This window comes from Pseudochaenichthys georgianus, unplaced genomic scaffold (assembly GCF_902827115.2).
Source record: "Pseudochaenichthys georgianus unplaced genomic scaffold, fPseGeo1.2 scaffold_452_arrow_ctg1, whole genome shotgun sequence".
Taxonomy (NCBI): domain Eukaryota; kingdom Metazoa; phylum Chordata; class Actinopteri; order Perciformes; family Channichthyidae; genus Pseudochaenichthys; species Pseudochaenichthys georgianus.
Window position 1 is genome coordinate 179,295 of NW_027263017.1, and position 19,593 is coordinate 198,887.

Below are 19,593 nucleotides of genomic sequence, written 5' to 3' on the forward strand. Positions count from 1 at the left end.
AATCAATGTTTATTTATATAGCCCAATATCACAAATGTTACATTTGTCTCAGTGTGTACAGAATATCAGTATGACAATACGACACCCTCTGTCCTTAGACCCTCACATCGTACAAGGAAAAACTTCCGAAGAAAACCCACAGTTTAAAGGGGAACATGGGAGAAACCTCAGGGAGAGCAACAGAGGAGGGATCCCTCTCCCAGGATGGACAGACGTGCAATAGATGCCGTAGGTAAATCGAAAAGATAATACATTTACAACATAAGTAGTCCAAATGTTTGGAAATGCATGTGTCTATACAAATCAAACTGTAGACGGTGTGAAAGCACCTATTGTTTTAAATAATGGTCGGAATGTGACCTGTGAGCCTTCTGAATTACCGTGGGACAGCACATTCTAAACTAAAATGTTCAATCAATAAAGTAACATCTTATCTTATCTTAATAATATCTTCACATTAATAATAATAATAAATCATACAGTATGTGTCCGAAAGGGAGCAGGAGGAAGCAAACACAAAAATATACAAAAAATATACTGCATATTAAAGCAAACGATTGTAAAGGTAAAAGTATGAGCATAACAAATAAAGAAGTGTAATGTAAACGTTTACATTATTATTATGATTATTTAATATATGAAGACTATATATTATTGAATTACAAGATTAGATATACTTTATTTGATCTAAAATATTGATGTGTTCAAATGTTCTTCAAAACACAACTGAAAGTCCATGAAACTTGTCTTTCTGTATTTGTGAATGAAAACCTGAAATTGAAAATCTGGCAACGCCCTCTTGGAAAATAGTGGGAGGGCTTAACATTCCTCGATACTGGTCTTAGGCAGGTCGTAGGCAGGAAGCTGTAAGCTGGAGTCTGAAATGAGGTGCTACATCTGTAGTGTAATATTAGAACTTAGGTTTCCGGGAGCTGTTGATAACACTATACTGGTCAAAGGCAAGAGGTCATTAATTTTGTTTCTAAGAGTAACAATTGTATCGTTAAAAAAAGCACATAAAATCATTGCTACCGAGTGCTATGGGAATAGAAGGCTCAATCGAGCTGTGGCTCTCTGTCAGCCTGGCTACAGTGCTGAAAAGAAATCTTGCATTATTCTTATTCTCATCTATTAATGAAGAGTAGTAGGCTGCTCTCGCTTTATGCAGTGCTTTCTTATATTCATTGAGAGTAATATGCCAAATTAAACGACATTCTTCAAGTTTAGTGGAACGCCATATCCTTTGAAGTTGTCTCGACTTTTGCTTTATTTTGCGGGTATGTGCAGTACCACGATTAAGGATCTAACCCTCATCCTGAATTTCATTTCCCCCAGCTCCATGTATAGCTGGTTGACATGCGGAGAGTCAATGTATAGTTTATGTAAATCCGGCAAAATAACAGTCCAATGCTACCGTTTCTGTATGCTTCTGAGTTTTCCGATTCTCTCTGAGCTATCTGCAATGCGTCTCCGACTTCAATTCCTTCTTCCGGTCTGCAATCCACGTCACGCCAGCCCGACTCGCTCAATCCAGCCCGGACGTTGCATTACCGCCTACTAGCCTACTGGATAAATAATAAAACCGCCCTCTCTTCGTTACTGTACTGTACTTATACATCTTTCTGGTATCAATACATCACTTCGTACTCCACTACTTATTGTTCTGAGGACTTTTTACTTTTACTTCTTACATTTGTAACACAAATACCTGTAATTTAAACTTCTTACATTATTAAAACAGGTTTGTTAATTTAGTTTTAATCTGTATTTGGTGGCATGATCATTATTATGACATTAACAGTTTCTAATCATAGGAAAAACAATAATATGCAACAAACCTGGATGAGAGTTGTGCGCCCGAAGAAGAAACCAAACATGTAGGCCATAATGTTGTTACAGATCACACAGGAAATCGGCACAAGGAACCTGTGAGAAGAGTTAGCATGAGACTCATAAATAAGAGACTTAGAGAAAGCAAGTTTTGTATAATAAGGCATGTATGAATGTATTTGGATTTGTCTTGCCAATAAACACGGTAAGAATAGTTGGTATTTAATGCAATGAGGTAATATTCTAAGAAAATAAGCAAGATTAAATCGTAAAAAATGTTTATATTCTTTGATATTTATAAGGTTAATTTACCAGAAAAACCAGGCTTTAACAAGAACAAAAGTATATTACATTTCTACATTTGGGGGGAATAAAAAAAAAATGATGTTGTAAGTATTTTGTGTTGTTGTTTTGTTTGTATTACTGCACTTGCAAGGTTGGATGAACCTCTATCAAACACTTCTTTTTTTTAAGGTATCACAGTTTCTTTCTTGTTAATTTACAACTTTATGAGTTATTTCCCAGACTAATACGCCCTTCCGCTGGCTTTTAACCAACATAGGCCCTCAAACACTGTGATATCCTTCTCTATGTGAACATAGAACCTGGATTATGACCAAAAATCACAGGAGTGATGTGTGCGCTGAGTTGATCTCATCCGCTTCACAAATGTTGTCTTAGATTATTGCTTTCCCTTTGATTTAACAGGCACTAATTCTTCTGCTTGAATATTTCTGTCTGTGAAAGACTTGAGCTAAGTTTCTAAGTGTTTAAATCTGCAGGGTAACTTCCAGTCGTCTCATTAATAAATGTCAGACTAGCAGTGTGGTATAAAAGGCAAATTAAGAAAAGTGAGTCTCTTTCTCTTTTCTGACTTTTTTTATGGGTATTTCACTTTATATTAAATACATAACAATAACAGTGCAGAACATCTAACCTCACTATGAATCCAGAGCAATACACCTGCAGGAGTATGGATAAAGCGATAGGTTTGCATGCATTTTGAGCCGATTTGGGCAGAATCCAGCAGAGTGGATCGTGCTGTTCATCCTAATGTCTATGTAAAAAAAAAAAGTCTAAATATTTATCGATAAAAGTTGTGAAACAATCTCAATAATTGGCAGCATGCTGAGATAGGAAGTTTTAATATCTTAAGAGAAGAGCTTGAATATTAAAAGATAAAAAATACAAACTCTTTTGGCTCCTTCCTGTCTTTCTACTGGGTCTTTCTTGGCTTTGTACTGGCTATCTTTTAGCTCTATTCAGGTTTTTGGAGTTTCTTTCTAGCTCTATCCCTGATAATGTTCAGAACCCGAAGGCTCTATACAGACTATCTTCTGGTTCTCCTCTGGATCCATCCACTATCTCTTGTCTCTGTCCAGTGAATTACACTTGTGTTACTGGAGCAGGTAAAGCATACAACAGATACTTTCAGCATTATCGGAGCACAAAGTGGAAGCTTGGATGAAACACAGTGGACTTCTAAACAATGAACACCCGCAACTTAGAAGAAATAAAGTTGGATTTTATGTGTTCTAATATTGCAATGCAAACCCATGATGCAATGACAGTAATTAAGAATAGTTTAGTCATTGAATGCTCATTTCAGTAGATTTAATCAAACAAATCATGAACATATTGGACATGGCCTCAAGACTGTAACCTCTTCACATTCTGTTGAAATAGTCAATTACTAGCCATATCTTACACATTGCTGTTTTGAATCATTAATATGTGGATGACAGTTGAACTGGATAATTTAACATGTGTGCCACCTGCTGGAAAGAAGACGTATCGCTCTGTTGGCATCGTTTGGACAACAAAAACAGAGTTAAACTCTCATTTCATAAACATCTTTGAGTACAGACACCGTCCTGCAGAGAGCACACAATCCAACAGCACGTTTTTGGTCTAGCATCACTTTACAAAACGTTTGCATTAAGACACTAATGGCGCGTTTCCACTGCAGCGGGTAGCTCGAATAAGCGTGCCGAGCCGTGCGGGGCCCGTTTTTGGTTGCGTTTCCACTTGGCCTAGTAACAAGCAATGTAGTTGGCAAGGGGGCTACAACTACAACAAGATGAACATATCTGACCATGATTTAATTGTAATACACGTTTCAAAATGATGCCGAAGTAACAACATACTGATACCGGTTAGTAAAAACCATGAATTAGTGCTTTGACAAGTCTGCAGACAGACGGTAGGCGAAAAACCCTTTTAAAATGCGTGTTTTCTAAATGGAGCTTGGCTAAGCTAACGTTATATATGCTCCGACCGTCCACACTCACAACAACGGCCTATACAGACATAAATAAACCAGCGACTGTATTCACCATGACACAGGCAGTCTGTGGTTTGTACTTGTTTAACTTTTGTCTAGTTTCTGAACAGATATGAAGAGCTGTGAGCTCTAACGGCTGTGTTGTTTTTCTGGGGCTCTCATTGAAGATGACGTCACGAATCCGCCTACACTGCGTTACTATAGTAACTACCCCAGTTCCTAAACTGTAATAGAAGCGCAGCATTAAAGTGAGCCGGGCCTAATAAGGCCGAGCGAGGCCTGCAGTGGAAATGCGCCATAAGACTAGCTGGTCCATTGTAAAGGTCAGTCCACCTTAAATGAGCAGTGGGTTATCAGCAGGTGAAAGGCAGGACACGGGAACTTGGTCCCGAGGAGATGTAACGATTATTAAACAAGAAAGTTGTCGAGTCAAGGGGTCAAAGAAATAAACATTTGTGATTATTAGCGAATCAGTTGCAGGTGGTTGAAATCAGGCTTAGGGAGTAACTAAAACCAAAACTAAGGAGCTCATTGTTGATTTCAGGAGGACAGAAAAGGAAGTCCCCTTCCACAGAGAAGCAGTGGAGAGCGTGGACGACCTACGGTTCCTTGGAGTCAACAACTCCAATAATTTAACTTGGACCTCAAACCTGGTGAAAAAGGCACAGCAGAGACTGTTTTTCCTGAGGAAACTGAGACAGGCCAGGCTTCCACAAAAACTGTTGGTAAACTTCTATTGGTCGACTATTGAAAGCACCCTGACCAGCTGCATAACTCTGTGGTACACCAGCTGCGCAGCCGCAGAGTGGAAGGACCTGCAACGGGTGGTGAAGGCTGCTCAGCGCATCGTTGGGACTGAGCTGGCTTTCTTCTGCAGTCGACTTTTGTAGATGTTGCCAAGGTTGCAGAAGAAAACCAGCAGTATCATCAGAGACATCACACACCCCGGCCATGGGTTAATACTTTACAGTTTGTTCAAACCACTGCCGCCCGGCAGACGGTTCAGGTCAATAAAATCACGCACCAACAGACTGAAGGCTTCTTTCCCAGAGCTGTGGCCTCCAACACTCCCATCCCTGTCCAACCACAAAACTCACTATAACTTTGAACATGCTCACATACAAACACATACAAACACATACCTCCCATCAAAGACTGCAACCACAAATATCATGTTATTTATCTGTATATTATTTATTAACCATCAAATTGTAGCTTTTCTTTATTAAATAATCTTTAAAATGTATTTTAACATTCTGGTAAAGTGCATTTAAGTGATGACCCTGATTATTGCTACTATCTCTGCTTTTATGGATGTGTTCTTATTTATGTACTGCAGTGAGAGAAGCCAACTGAATTTCGTTACACTGATGTGTGATGACAATTTCCTTTAATTTCAAACCTTTATTTATGCAGGTGAATCCAATTGAGATCATTGATCTCTTTTTCAAGGGTGGCCTGCTGCAAGTAGGTTCCACATGAATACATATAAACATAACATAAAAACAAAAAGGACATCATACAGCATATTTACAGCGATTACAGTTTACATAGCTAGTAACATTGACAGGTTCCAACAGTTTCCGATTGGATAGCATCCTTGCTTTAAAAACATTAATTTTAGTGGAACCAAATTGCTCAGCTTCCATCCCGTTTGCGGACTGTTCCAAGACAGAGGAGCTGCGCATCTAAAAGCTATCTTCCCTAAGACAGTCCTAGCATTTAGCACATTTAATAAAACCACAGCATTCGATCTCAGGCAGTAGCCACTTACAATTCACCGTGAGATCAGGGACCAGATGTAGGATGGAAGTTTCCCTAACATGGCTTTGTATATAAAAATGTACCAGTGACTGAGCCTCCGTACAGTTAGTGAAGGCAAACCAGCCCTTGCATACAGGGTACAGTGATGGGTTAAAACGTAATATTTTACAGTTTGTCACAAATCTCAGTGCACTGTGATAGGCAGCATCTAACTAGACCAGGCAATTGACAGGTGCATTCATATAGATCAAATCACCATAGTCCAGCACAGGTAAAAAGGTCACAGTGACTAGCCTTTTCCTGGCCTCAAGCGAGAAACAGGACTTGTTCCTGAAAAAGAACCCTAGCCTAACCCTCAGTTTTTTAAGCAGGTTATTGACATGAAGTTTAAAGGTGAGACAATCATCGAGCCAGATACCAAGGTATTTGTAACAGCTAACCACTTCAAGTTTTATTGCTTGGGTAGTTACGCAACAAGTCCTCCAACTCATACGACCAAATAGGCCGATTGTTCAGGCCCACTTATTACGAGCAAATATGTCGTTTGTTCAAGCGCTTAATACGTCCTATAATTACGTTTTAAAGTGTTCGCCCTCTAGTGCTCCCGTTGAATGCAAACGTTACAGATGGTCGTTTATTCACAAATAACCCTCTCTGTAAAATCCTAAATTGCAGGATAGTTTGGCCATTAAAACGCTTTTTGATTAGATTTCTAGCGAGAAGTGTATATTGTACTTTTAGAATCCATGTCCAGTCGATATGTAGGATCTATAGTTTGATAGATATTACGAAGATGAAAAAAAACATCGTTTTTCATGCACTGGTCAATTTTGAGATTTTGTGCTATGTTGATTCCTTAACATGTTTTCTTTCAGGCTTTTGGAAGGACAACTTACATAATAGACATTTAAGTGTTTATTTTACTATAGTTTGTCTATTTGCGTCTGTAGATTTCTCCTAAATTCACCAAAAGTCAGCATTCCAACATAAAGTACCGCGACCGCTGTTTGCACCATGTTATGAGAGATATCGTTGGAAAGCTCCGTCTCTCCTGCACAATCTCATCGGATCCAAATATGGTCATTTCCTTTGTATCAGCAACCAATCGTGAAAGTACAAAGGGGTCTTAAAACAAGAAACGAAATCTCATTGGCTGGTGTCAATTTCTGACAACGTGATTCGTTCAGATGCCTCACGTGGTGTGCTAAAACACTTCCTGGTTAGCTTTCCGCTAGAAATTTTAATCTCAAAATGGCAAAAGAACGGCGAAAAAATTTTTCACAGAGAAGACGACAACAATTGTCACTTGCACGAAGCAAGGTTATACAAAAAACCAATGACCCCGAACATGAAATACCTTCACGGAGTGCGTCGATGCGCAAGCTATCATCCAAATAACAGGAGGGTTTAGCTATTCCCTCACAGCAATCTGGTCGTTTTCTCAACATTAGTTTTTTTCCTACTCTGAGTTTGAAATGTCCACTTCAGTAGCACGTACATACACCAAACCTTCCAGTTATATTCCTATCAATATTATGAAGGCTTTTACAGAAGGGTTTGTTCATATCATTCATTTTATACTTAAAACCATGGCGAAAATGGATATTTTAGGGCTGTTGACAGTATTTTCTGATTTATGGAGTGATAAAAAGAGATATCCAAAATCCCTTCTGTAAAAGCCTTAGATACTAATATGACTACAAAATGAAACAATAATTTTGAGCCTGGCTTTATCCAAAGTTCAGATTTCAGTTCCTGAAATGTGTTAAAAGATGCGCATATTTCATGAGCTAATGAGTCATTTTCAGTGGCGGCCGGCCCATAGGGGCGCTAGGGGTGCCGCCCCACCTCTTCCCACATACAAAAAAATATATATTTAAAAAAAATATTGTTTTATTTTATTTTTATTTTTAATAAACAAGGTAAATATTATAAAATTGGTATCAGTAAAATGAATAATCTAAAAATAAAATCTCGTTTAAAATTGTGTTACGACGATGTCTAAAGTTACTGATAAGCAGTGTTGTGCTAGTTACTGAACACCAGTAACTAGTTACCATTACTAGTTACTTCATTTCAAAAGTAACTCTTACTGATTACTTCCACCAAAAAGTAATGCGTTACTGTGAAAAGTAACTTTTTAGTTACTTAAAAAAAGGGCTCCCATTAATGCCCTTATAGCAGTGACCACCAACTGGCGAACCGCGGGCCACATCCGGCCCGCCAGACATTCTCATCCGGCCCGCACGACGGGGGTGACTGTGGCGTTGGCGGAGTGGTTACTGCGTTTGCCCCCCACCCATTTCTTTGTTTACAACGTCTCGTGAGTAAGGTGCAGTACCGGAGTCCAACAGAGAGGCAGCAGCTGCGGGACAGTAGACTGCGTACTGCGAAACCTTCCCTCCCCTGAAGAAGAAGTGATCCTTCGTTGTGAAGAGTCTGGTTAATGCGCTCCGCACCACAACAGTAGCCCCGCTGCTACAGAGTCCAACAGAGAGGCTGGAGCTGCGGGACAGTAGCCTAGAAGCAGGGTTGGGTTGTAACGGAATACATAACGGCGTTAAGTAATCAGAATACAAAAATCAAGTAGGCTAACTGTATTCAGCTGGCGTTATATTTGAAAAACGAGTAATCTGATTACAGTTACTTTCGTAAACCTGACACATACATTTTGGAATACTTATTGGAATTATTGGTGGAAAAGTTTCCTCACAAAATGTCATATTCATTACCGGCAGAACTGTGTGCACACTGCACAGCGCTGCAGCATGTATGTGAGCGAGAGAGAGATGCAGCGCCAGCGTGTCTGTGAGGCCCCGCCCCCGCACACAGATGAGGGAGAGAGATCTCTTTTAAAATATATTGAAAGTTAGAAACGGAGATGGTTAGATAAAATGTGCAAGATAACGTTTATGTAGCATTTCTTTATTGTCGAAATGATGACATTTATAATGGGATGAAATCAAAGTGAATGGCCTGCTGCTGCTGAATGCATGGGGCAAGTGACTGGAACAAGTTTTAAAAGTTATTACATCGTTTCAGATAATAATAATAAATAATAATGATAATTCATTCTATTTAGGGCCGCCTTTCAAAGCACCCAAGGACACCTTACAATTCATAACATATTCCAAGGAAAGGTTTTAAGACAGTACAAAGAATGCAGTCCGGGTGATGTTTTTTATGTGGGGTGCAGATGAGAGAGCTGTCCAGAATGACACCAAGATGTTGTGTTTGAGTTCTTGATAAGCCATTAAAACAGTAAAATAAGTGTCTCCTGTGCACCAAAACATACCCATCTGTTATGGAAAAAGAAAGTATTCAAAAAGTAATCTGAATACTATTTACAAAATTCTGGGCTATATAAAAATCGCTGGCCCGCGATAGTGTCTATTGGTTACATTTCGGCCCTTGGACAAATGTAGTTGGTGATCCCTGCCTTATAGCCTTCATTTCAGTACTGTTATTGCATTGGAGAATAATACAATCTGTTGATCAACTTGACATGCATTATATGCAATCTGGATTGCATCGATATTAGCTGGCTTTACATTTTTGTATATTCTTTCTCCAGGTAGTTGGAAAAAGTTTTCCGTTCCATATGCTGCCCGGACATGGTATCATGCTAACTAGCTCCCTGAAAGCGGGTGACTCCACTGTAGCAATAGCCTGCATGTGTTCTACACATAGACTGGTTCTACAACATACCGTGCAATGGCTTTATCGACTTTTCCCTGGCTAGCAGTCCCTTGGTTAAAATCCAGCCGCTGTTGCTTACGTAGGTGGAGTGGCGTCGGCTGAGTCTGGGTCTGTGCCGGTCTTAGTTACTAGCTTCGTCCCAGCATGTTGTTTTTGCAGATATTTTAAGAGATTTTAATTGCTGTTTTGGGCAGTAGATAGGATCTTTGACCCGCCAAGACACAACTTACATTTAACAGAAACTTTCTTTTCTTTGTGCTCGACAAAAGTGAAATAGTGAGAATATCTCCAGGTGGAGAAACTAGACTTGAGCTCCGCCGCCGCCATGATAGTCTTGTTAGTAAACAACACAAACACGCCCACAGCGCATCTCCGCATGTGACACAGGAGGTATCTAAGTACATGTACTTAAGTACAGTTCTCATCTCTGTTCGCCTGGCTGTTGACTATATAAAAAAACTAACGCAGTAACGGAGTAACGCACCATGTAGTAACAGTAACTGAGTTACTGAATTTAAAAAGTAATGCGTTAGAGTACTAGTTACTGCCAAAGATAACGGCATTACAGTAACGTCCCAACACTGCTGATAAGTCACATGTTTCCTGCCTGGCCTTGCCCATGTGTCATTACCTTTATATATACAGTCTATGGTCATTACCCTCTCTCGTCTGGGCGGTAAGAAAGGAGCCCTCAACCAGTGCAGCAGCAGCCACTAGCAGCTGACTGTTGCTATCTGTAAACTATGATGCCGAAACATAATTTCAGCCAATCAGCGTCGTCAAATCTGATGATCACCGGGCGCCAATGTTGGCCAGTCTGTGAGTAGTTTGGACACTAGTGACTCGTATCCGGTGGGGTGACGCAGTACGGCAGTAGTTGATGAGGATGGCTTCATGTGCAGGTGGAGTCTCCGGACCTCGGTCCCCGCCCAATTCCGTTCAAGAGCTAATCTCCAATCCTTTCGAAAGGAGAAGTTTGGGAGATAAACTGTTGCTTAAAGACCTTGGACCGGACCGGACCAACCCGATTTGTATATATCACAGCAAGCTCGTGAAAAAGACAAAACGTATCAACGAGGCTTCTCACATAGCTGGTACACCAGAAAGGCATGGCTAGCTGGATGCAAACAGGTAAATGCTGTCTTTTGTTTCCCATGCTTGCTCTTCAAACAGCCGGGGACAGATACGATCTGTTCAGAAACTAGACAAAAGTTAAACAAGTACAAACCACAGACTGTCTGTGTCATGGAGAATACAGTCGCTGGTTTATTTATCTCTGTATAGGCCGTTGTTGTGAGTGTGGACGGTCGGAGCATATATAACGTTAGCTTAGCCAAGCTCCATTTAGAAAACACACATTATAAAAGGATTTTTCGCCTGCCGTCTGTCTGCAGACTTGTCAAAGCGTTAATTCATGGTTTTGACTAACCGGTATCAGTATGTTGTTAATTCGGCATCATTTTGAAACGTGTATTACAATTAAATCACGGAAGTCCTAATTTAAGGGGTCATTTCTCCCAAAATCAACAGCCCCACCACAAATATTTTCCACCAGCCGCCAGTGGTCATTTGCATATTTAAACATGCTATTTCAGAAAACTTGTAATACAAAAAACAATTGCCTTATTTTAGGTAATTAACTGAAGAAATATCTAGCTGATATCTTTAAGTTAAAAAAAGTACCCTATTCACCCGGGGTGTCTCGGCTTAAATTGTGTCCAATGCTTTTGTGTTTTTCCCATAGGTTTTTCTCTTTCGATTCTGAGAGACACCTTTCTTTTTTCAGGGGTTTTGATCGGCTAAAAATATCGCAGCAATGCATGTCGGGATATGGTGTTTATCCGATATGAAATCGGAAAAACATTATTTTTAAATAAAATAATACTTTATTCCGAGTGTTCTTGCTTTTCTCTTTGGAAGTCATCACATAACGGTTTGGCTGCATTAGATATTACATATCTGCCGTAGATATTTATTTATAGAGCCCTGATCAGAAGACCTTTTGACAAACTGTAAGAAATGCCACCAAAACTGAATACGTTACGTGGATCATAAATATATTAGCAATTAAACAACATCTTCCATTTCTTTTCACACAATACGTCTCCTTACAGTATCAACACTAATTCGGCTGACTTTTATATTTGATCCAATTGGTATATAGGTTATATTTACACCATAATGGTGCACAGCTGATAGAAAGGGATTTTTTTGTAGTTTTTAAAGATATTATTTACTACCTTTCCAACTCCTCATGCTGTTGACTGTTACAAGTCTATACAGGTTCATGGTACAATGCATACGCTTCAAATCGAGAGATTGAAACTGTATTTTACTTTACCGTTCCGTTTTAATTTCACAATAAAGTTAATAGTCATATTATGTTTGATATTATTATTACCCCAGATTGTACGATGTGAGGGTCTAAGGACAGAGGGTGTCGTATTGTCATACAGATATTCTGTACAAACTGTGAAGTCCACTGAGACAAATGTAACATTTGTGATATTGGGCTATATAAATAAACATTGATTGATTGATTATGTTTTATTAACTACACCACTGGTTTTTTAACCCGCGCCGCCTAGTGGTTAAAGCACGTTATTGAATTTTGTTGTTGAATACGTTTTATTTGATGAAAACATTTAAATATTATGAGTATACTGTAGTGATCTCTACTATAAAACAGTTTAGTGCAGGACATCCAAAGATATTAACAGGAGGATGTGCAAAACAGACAAACTAATAAGGCTTTATTTAAACATTAAAGATTACTTTAAGTTAAGGTCTTCTTTTGAATAAGACAAAAAACATTGTACACAATTTAAACCAATCAATATTGTGTAATTAACAAGGATAAACTGATGTTCTTTAGTTGATGAGTAATGCAGATATCACTGTGTAATCATTTGACAGTGAGGGGAATATATCCGGATTTATTATGAAAACTTCGAGACCGGAAAAACTATTTTCACCCACGTTAACTTTACATGGAAGCTGCATACACGTTATCCTGACGAGACCTCAAATCATCTTCGTAATATCTATCAAACTATAGATCCTACACATCCACTGGACGTGGATTCTAAAAGTACAATATACACTTCTCGCTAGAAATCTAATCAAAAAGCATATTAATTGCCAAACTATTCTACAATTTAGGATTTTCCAGAGAGGGTTATTTGTGAATAAACAGGAGCATGTTGTTTCTTACACGACCACTAGAGGGGGTACACTTTAAAACGTGGCTATGGGTCGTAATCTAAGGTGCTTAAACAATCATCCTCTTTGGTCTTTTTTTGTAAGAGGACTGGCTGTAGTTACAATATCTAAAACAGGCTCTGGTGTCTTTTTAGCTTTTGAAAAGAGCATTACCTTGGCTTTATCAACATTTAAAAGAAGCTTAAGCTCAGCGAGCTGAGTCTGAATAATGTTGAAAACAGCTTGCAATTCAACAACAGCCTCCTTAATGGAGTGACCTGCACAGTACATCATGGTATCGTCCGCATAAAAATGTAAGGTTGCTCCATCGACATTTTCCCCTAAACTATTGATATAGATGGAGAATAATCGAGGACCTAAAACAGAACCTTGTGGTACACCATTAGCAATGTTTAACCACTCAGAAGACAGTTCATCAAAGTGAACACATTGAGACCTTTCAGAGAGGTAGCTCACAAGCCACTGCATGGCTGGATATGCCAATACTGAGTAGCCTCTGCTTTAAGATGCGATGGTCGAACGTATCAAACGCTTTGGACAAGTCAACAAAGAGAGCTGCACAACTCTGCTTATTATCTAAAATACTCGTAATATCATTTACCACTTTCATTGTGGCAGTGATGGTGCTATGTTGCTTTCTGAAGCCTGACTGATGTTTAGACAATATGTTATTTGTACATAAAAACTCCTTTATCTGTTAACTCACTAGGCGTTCAAGAACCTTAGCCAGAACTGACCATTTAGAGATAGGCCTACAATTATTTAATAAGGTGGCCTCCCCTCCTTTTAGCAAAGGCAGGACATAAGCTGACATCCATATATTTGGAATTGTGTTTGTGCTGAGGGAGAGGTTAAAAAGAGAAGTGAGAGATGGAGCAATAAAATCTGCAGCTATCTTTAAAAAGAAAGATTCTACGTTGTCCGGGCAAGCCGGTTTCTTAGGATCTAACGTGGTTAAGGATTCACGAACAACATCAATAGTAAAAGGAGTAAAACTGAAAGGGTTCTTCCAGACCACATTGTTCAGAGTCACGGATTGAGGTGTTCACAAAAGCAGAGTTAGTCACAGAATCAAACAGAGAGCCACAGGACACAACATGCTCATTAAAACAATTTAACATAGAAGCCCTGTCCGATATAGTGTCAGATGCTGTGGTAAGGCACGGAGGTAGCTCATTATGGATTTCACCAGTGGATATCGATTTTATGGCTTTCCAAAAATGTCCAGGGTTATTCAGGTTTTTTGTGATCACTGACAGATAATACTTCGACTTAGCACTTTTTATTTGTGATGTGAAGCTATTCCTTAGCTGCCTAAAACACAGCCATTCTATCTCTGAGCCTGATTTCCTAGCCTTTGCCCAGGCCTTGTTTCTCTCATGGAGACAGTTCAGCAGAAAACCAAGGATTGTCTCGTCCCTTCACTCTAAATGTACGCAGGGGTGCATGTCTATCTATAATTTCCATAAAACCAAGATAAAAATAATACCATGCAGTTTCAACATCATCACACAGCTCAATTATTTCCCAATCAAAACCAAACAGATCATGAACAAAACCCTGCTTCACAAAATGTTGTGTGTCTCTCTTACTGATAATGCGAGGTTTAACCTTTTGGACTGTTGTGTCCCTAATTGTGGCTACAACACAGTGGTCACTCACATCATTTGCAAATACTCCCACAGATGAGTATTTATGGGGAACATTAGTTAAAATGAGATCAATTAAGGAGGATTTATTTGGGGACTTAATGTTAGGGCGAGTAGATCTGTCAACAATCTGAGTAATATTCAAAGAGATACAAAGGTTTTTAAAATCCTCTGACACTGCAGTTAACCAGTCCCAGTTAAAATCACCAAGTAGTATTATTACTATTTCATTGTAGTCTAGTTGAGATAAAAGATTTGCTAACGAAGACAAGGAGTCCTTGACAGCTGAGGGGGGTCTGTAACATCCCACCACCATGACCTGTTGACCCTTTGCTACTTCGATATTTAAGGCAAAACAATTCTCGTTGGTTACTGATAGATTTGGAAACCATCTTGGTTACACAAAACTTATTTTTCACATAAATGGCAACGCCACCACCTTTATTAGGTCGGTCGGTATGATATACACTGTAACCATTTAAGGATATGTCAGAGGCCAATATGGATTTATTTAGCCACGTTTCTGATAAGACAATGACATCAGCGTCAGTCGAGCTCGCCCAAATGCGGACAAAATCTAGTTTAGGTAAAAGACTGTGCACATTTAAGGGAATGAAAACCAGCCCAGACCTAGACTTCAAATCAGCAGGAGTAGCAATCAGACTACTACTACTGGGCGGTCCAGGGTTAGGTTGTGCATTTCCTGATAGCAATAACAACCAGAAAACCAGGCATCTTTTCCTCTTAATCGACACACATACATTGTCAACTACTTTAAAATCACCAGCAAAGTCTGTGCAAGTTTGATTAGAGCTCAAGAAGCAGTCCTGAAGAACCATCATAGCAGGCAAGTGAAAAAGACAAACATATTTTGTCGAACAGGTTGTCTGTGACAAGGCAACCGGTAATTGTTTGTGTAACATATCCAAACCTTTGCAGGGGATGCGGGTGTCAGAACAGACCTGAATCCAGTAGACTTCTCAGGATGAGTAGATATCTTCTCACAGTCCAAAACAGTCAATAGGCACAGCAGAATCACGATATGGGCCATCTTCCCAGACCAGCACATAGTATCCGCGATGTTCCTGGAGCAAAATCCTCCTTAGGACAGCAGCAAAAGACCAGTGAAAGCAGCAGCGTTGAAGTGCTTGGTTGTAGAGTGGCAAGGGGCGTTATGTATGAATGCAGCATGAGTGCTCGAGTTGACTGCCTGCACTAGCTCGCAGGCTTCGCCCCATTAATCATAAAATCAGTATGACAAAAACATTAAACATATTGTCCACTTATATTGATAAAGATAGAGTTTGTTTAAGTCTTATATGAATACTGTGCAACAATGTTGATCCAGTCAGGCAGATTTGTTATCCTCAGTTTGAATTTCATTAAGCTTTGAGGACTGACAACCAACACATTTGTGTCTATTGAAACACATACGCCATTTAAATCTTTTGTCACAAACATTGCAGCTGTATATTTCCTCTCCTGTGTGGATTCTCATGTGTTCCTTTAAAATTCCACTCCGTGAAAAAGCTTTCTTACAGACTGAGCAGCTGTATGGTTTCTCTCCTGTGTGGACTCTCATGTGTTTTTTTAAAGTTCCACTCAATGCAAAATATTTGGTACAAACTGAGCAGCTAAAGGGTTTCTCTCCTGTGTGAATTCTCATGTGTTCCTTTAAACTTCCACTCCGTGAAAAAGCTTTCTTACAGACTGAGCAGCTGTATGGTTTCACTCCTGTGTGGATTCTCATGTGTTCCTTTAAACTTCCACTCCGTGAAAAAGCTTTCTTACAGACTGAGCAGCTGTATGGTTTCTCTCCTGTGTGGATGCTCATGTGTCTATCTAAAGTTCCACTCAATGTAAAATATTTGGTACAAACTGAGCAGCTAAAGGGTTTCTCTCCTGTGTGGACTCTCATGTGTTTTTTTAAACTTCCACTCTGGGAAAATTGTTTCTTACAGACTGAACGGCTAAAGGGTTTCTCTGCTGTGTGGATTCTCATGTGTAGCTTTAACTCTAAATTATGTGAAAAAGCTTTCTTACAGACTGAGCAGATGTGTGATTTCTCTCCTGTGTGGATTCTCATGTGTATCTTTAAATGTCCACTCTGTGAAAAAGCTTTCTTACAGACTGAGCAGCTGAATGGTTTCTTTTCAGCACTACATCGTGGATCACTGACAGATTCATGTCTATTTTTCAGTGAGTTTGAGCCTGATGAAGGTTCTCTGGTCTCCTTCCATTCAGCACTGTCTTCAGTGTCAGGTTCAGAAGAGTCTCCAGTGTCAGGTTCAGAATAGTCTCCAGTGTCAGGTTCAGAAGAGTCTCCAGTGTCGTCCTCAGTCTTTGGTTGTAAACTGCTCTCTGGATCTGAGTTCCTGGCTGGTTCTGGTCCTCGACAGTCATCTCCATCAGCTTCTGTTTCAATGTGTTCAGTTTGTCTTTGATGAGGTTGTGAGGACTGAGGTTTCTCTTTATCATCTTCACTCTTCACAGGGTCAGCAGTGAAAGTGGACTTGGTGATATCAGCCTCCTCCAGCTCCTGAAGCTGCTCTCCCTCCTGACTGATCATGAGTTCCTCCTGTTCCTGCTTAATGTGTGGGGGGGGCTCTGTGTCCTCCTGGTCCACACTGGTGCTCCACTCCCGCTGGTCAGGGGGAACCTCTTCTTTAACCACCACCAGCTGCTGGACATCTGCAGGAAACAGGAAACACACAGTCAGAAAAAACTGTAAGTGTTAACATTTAAAAATCTAATCACCATTAAAACGGGAGACATTTTTCAGCCCTAATAATGCCTTTGTTTTTATACTTTAATATTATCTTTCTTAGTCCCACCTATTGTGTATTTTTGTTGGCTCAATTTACCTCACGTAGCACAGCCCCATTCCACTTCCAGTTAAAAATGAAAAGGGGTTATTTATTCTGGTTTAGCACTAGCTGCAATGTAAACAATGGATTGTATTTGGGATTGTTCACAGCTACACTACGCCTATAGAATGGTAATACTAAAAATAGATTGTAGGGCCATACCTATACAAAACATGACATGTGAAGTTGTTTGCTTAAAATACCAAACAGATCACCCATTGTAGCCATGCCTCATACCCCTCTATTCCAGCCCTGTTCCAAAAAGGCTGATTCTGTGACCGTAGCTTTAAATGGAACAGCTGCTGCTAGCCAGGCCCCTTTGTAGCGGCATGCAGCTTTCCTCTGCTAAGAGTTTTCTACCGGGAAAAACTCAGCTAAACGCTGTCGTGATTAAATGACATATTATGTTCCAAACCACTTCAAGCATTATTTCTGAAACAGAAGGAGCTCAAACCTTTCTCACTCGCAGGGTTTACCGCAAGGACATTACGTTACACATATTCTCTCAAGTAGCCTACAGCGTTAGCTCTGAGTGTTAGCATGCTTGCTAATGTAAACAAAGACCATATTACTCCCAAAACACGCAGCACATTGTTTCTGATACAGCACATAGCTTGACAAGTGTTAACTTCTATAACAGTGCCATTATATGTATTATATATATATATAACAACTTTACTCTAATGGCGCATTTCCACTGCAGCGGGTAGCCCCGTTTAAGCGTCCTTAACCGTCCTCAAGCGGCCAGGCCAGCTTTTGGTGGCCTTTCCATATAGCCTAGTACCGGCTAGCGGGTACTTTTTCCCTCTTTTTCCGGCCCCATAAAATCGTGGTTCTATCAGACCAGGCCAGGGCTGTGACGTCGACTGCTGATTGGTCAGAGAGAATCGTCACAAGATCGCGCACGAGTTCATCCCTAGCGTCGCATATATATTTAGAAGCAAGCTTGCAGCATTTTTATAAACAGCATTTTGTAAACGGAGGAGCTACAAAAATGGCTACGTTTTTTAAGAAAAGCACACCGTGGTCGACCGAGGAGGTGACGACGTTCCTTCATCTCATTGGGGATGATAAAATCCAGCGGGAGCTCGACGGAACAACGTGAAATGTAAAAGTGTTCCAGGATGTCTCTGCACAGATGTCCGAACGCGGATTTTCGAGGACTTTCCTGCAGTGTAGGGAAAAACTGAAAAAGATGAAGAGTGAATATCGCATAATAAAGGACAACAACAACACGAGTGGTGCGGGTCGCAAACAATGGAAGTGGTTCGACTTGTTGGACCAGATTTACGGCCATAGACCGGCCAACGTTGGGAGGGAGGCCTGGACTCTGCAATGGCTTTACTGGAGTCCCTGCAAGGTACGCTCACTTCTAACAAAGCAGTCTATTTTATCCTTACATTAATGTTCGACAACCCATGCTTTTATGGAGCCCCGAAGAGCTACATAGCTAGCTAAGGCAGATAGCCTAGGCAGATAGCCTTAGCTAGAGCTATTGTTTGCTAACACCATATGTGCCATTGTTTACGTTCAGTTTTTCTTTTCTATAGTTGTTGTTGCTATTTAGTATTGTGCTGCAGTAGTCTATTGTTTGCTAACACCATATGTGCCACTGTTTACGTTCAGTTTTTCTTTTCTATAGTTGTTGTTGCTATTTAGTATTGTGCTGCAGTAGTTTGTGGAATTAACAAGTCATTTTGCTGTTCTTGATGATTACATTGGGACTTGTGAGGAGGAACATTCCCGAACAACGGGTGATCGCAGTATTCCGTCCACATCATCATTGAATCCAGAACGGACCCCAGCCGAAGACCCTAACCCGACTCAACCACCAACACCGAGTGCCATCACGATACCGCAGTGTGTGGTTCAAAGGTAAGAAATAGAAATGGCAAAAAGACTGGAATTGTGTTTTGTTTTTTTAAACCTTGGATCATCCATCGACAGTAATTCAAATAAGCTATACCACTGTGTGGCCCTTAGCAAAACAATCTATAAAATCCTATAGAATCCTATAGAATCTTGTAGAAATCTATAGCATGTTATAGAACATAGTCGTATTTGTAAGCCATGCTAAAGAATTCTATAGAATACTATAGAAATCTCTAGATCATTCTGTAGAATACTATAAATGTGTACTTTTCTATAAACTTCTATAATTAAAACTATAACAATCTAAAGAATTCTATAGGACAGAACCGACTCATGACATATCTATAGAAATCTATAGAAATGTGTAGAAATCTATAGCATTCAAAGAAAACATGCATGACATTTT

At 39.8% G+C, this 19,593-nt stretch overlaps 1 protein-coding gene across 1 annotated transcript in view; it reads right to left on the reverse strand.

Moving 5' to 3' along the window:
* Positions 1–5,165: 5,165 nt before the first annotated feature.
* LOC117442678 (serine-rich 25 kDa antigen protein-like) overlaps positions 5,166–19,593 on the reverse strand; it is a 32,721-nt gene continuing 18,293 nt past the window's right edge. The window contains exons 2-3 of the mRNA XM_071202461.1: positions 16,576–17,139; positions 5,166–15,549 (exon numbers count right to left, since the gene is read on the reverse strand). Coding sequence (XP_071058562.1) covers positions 15,548–15,549; positions 16,576–17,139 — 566 coding nt within the window. The 3' untranslated portion in view covers positions 5,166–15,547. The remainder of the gene's footprint in view (positions 15,550–16,575; positions 17,140–19,593) is intronic.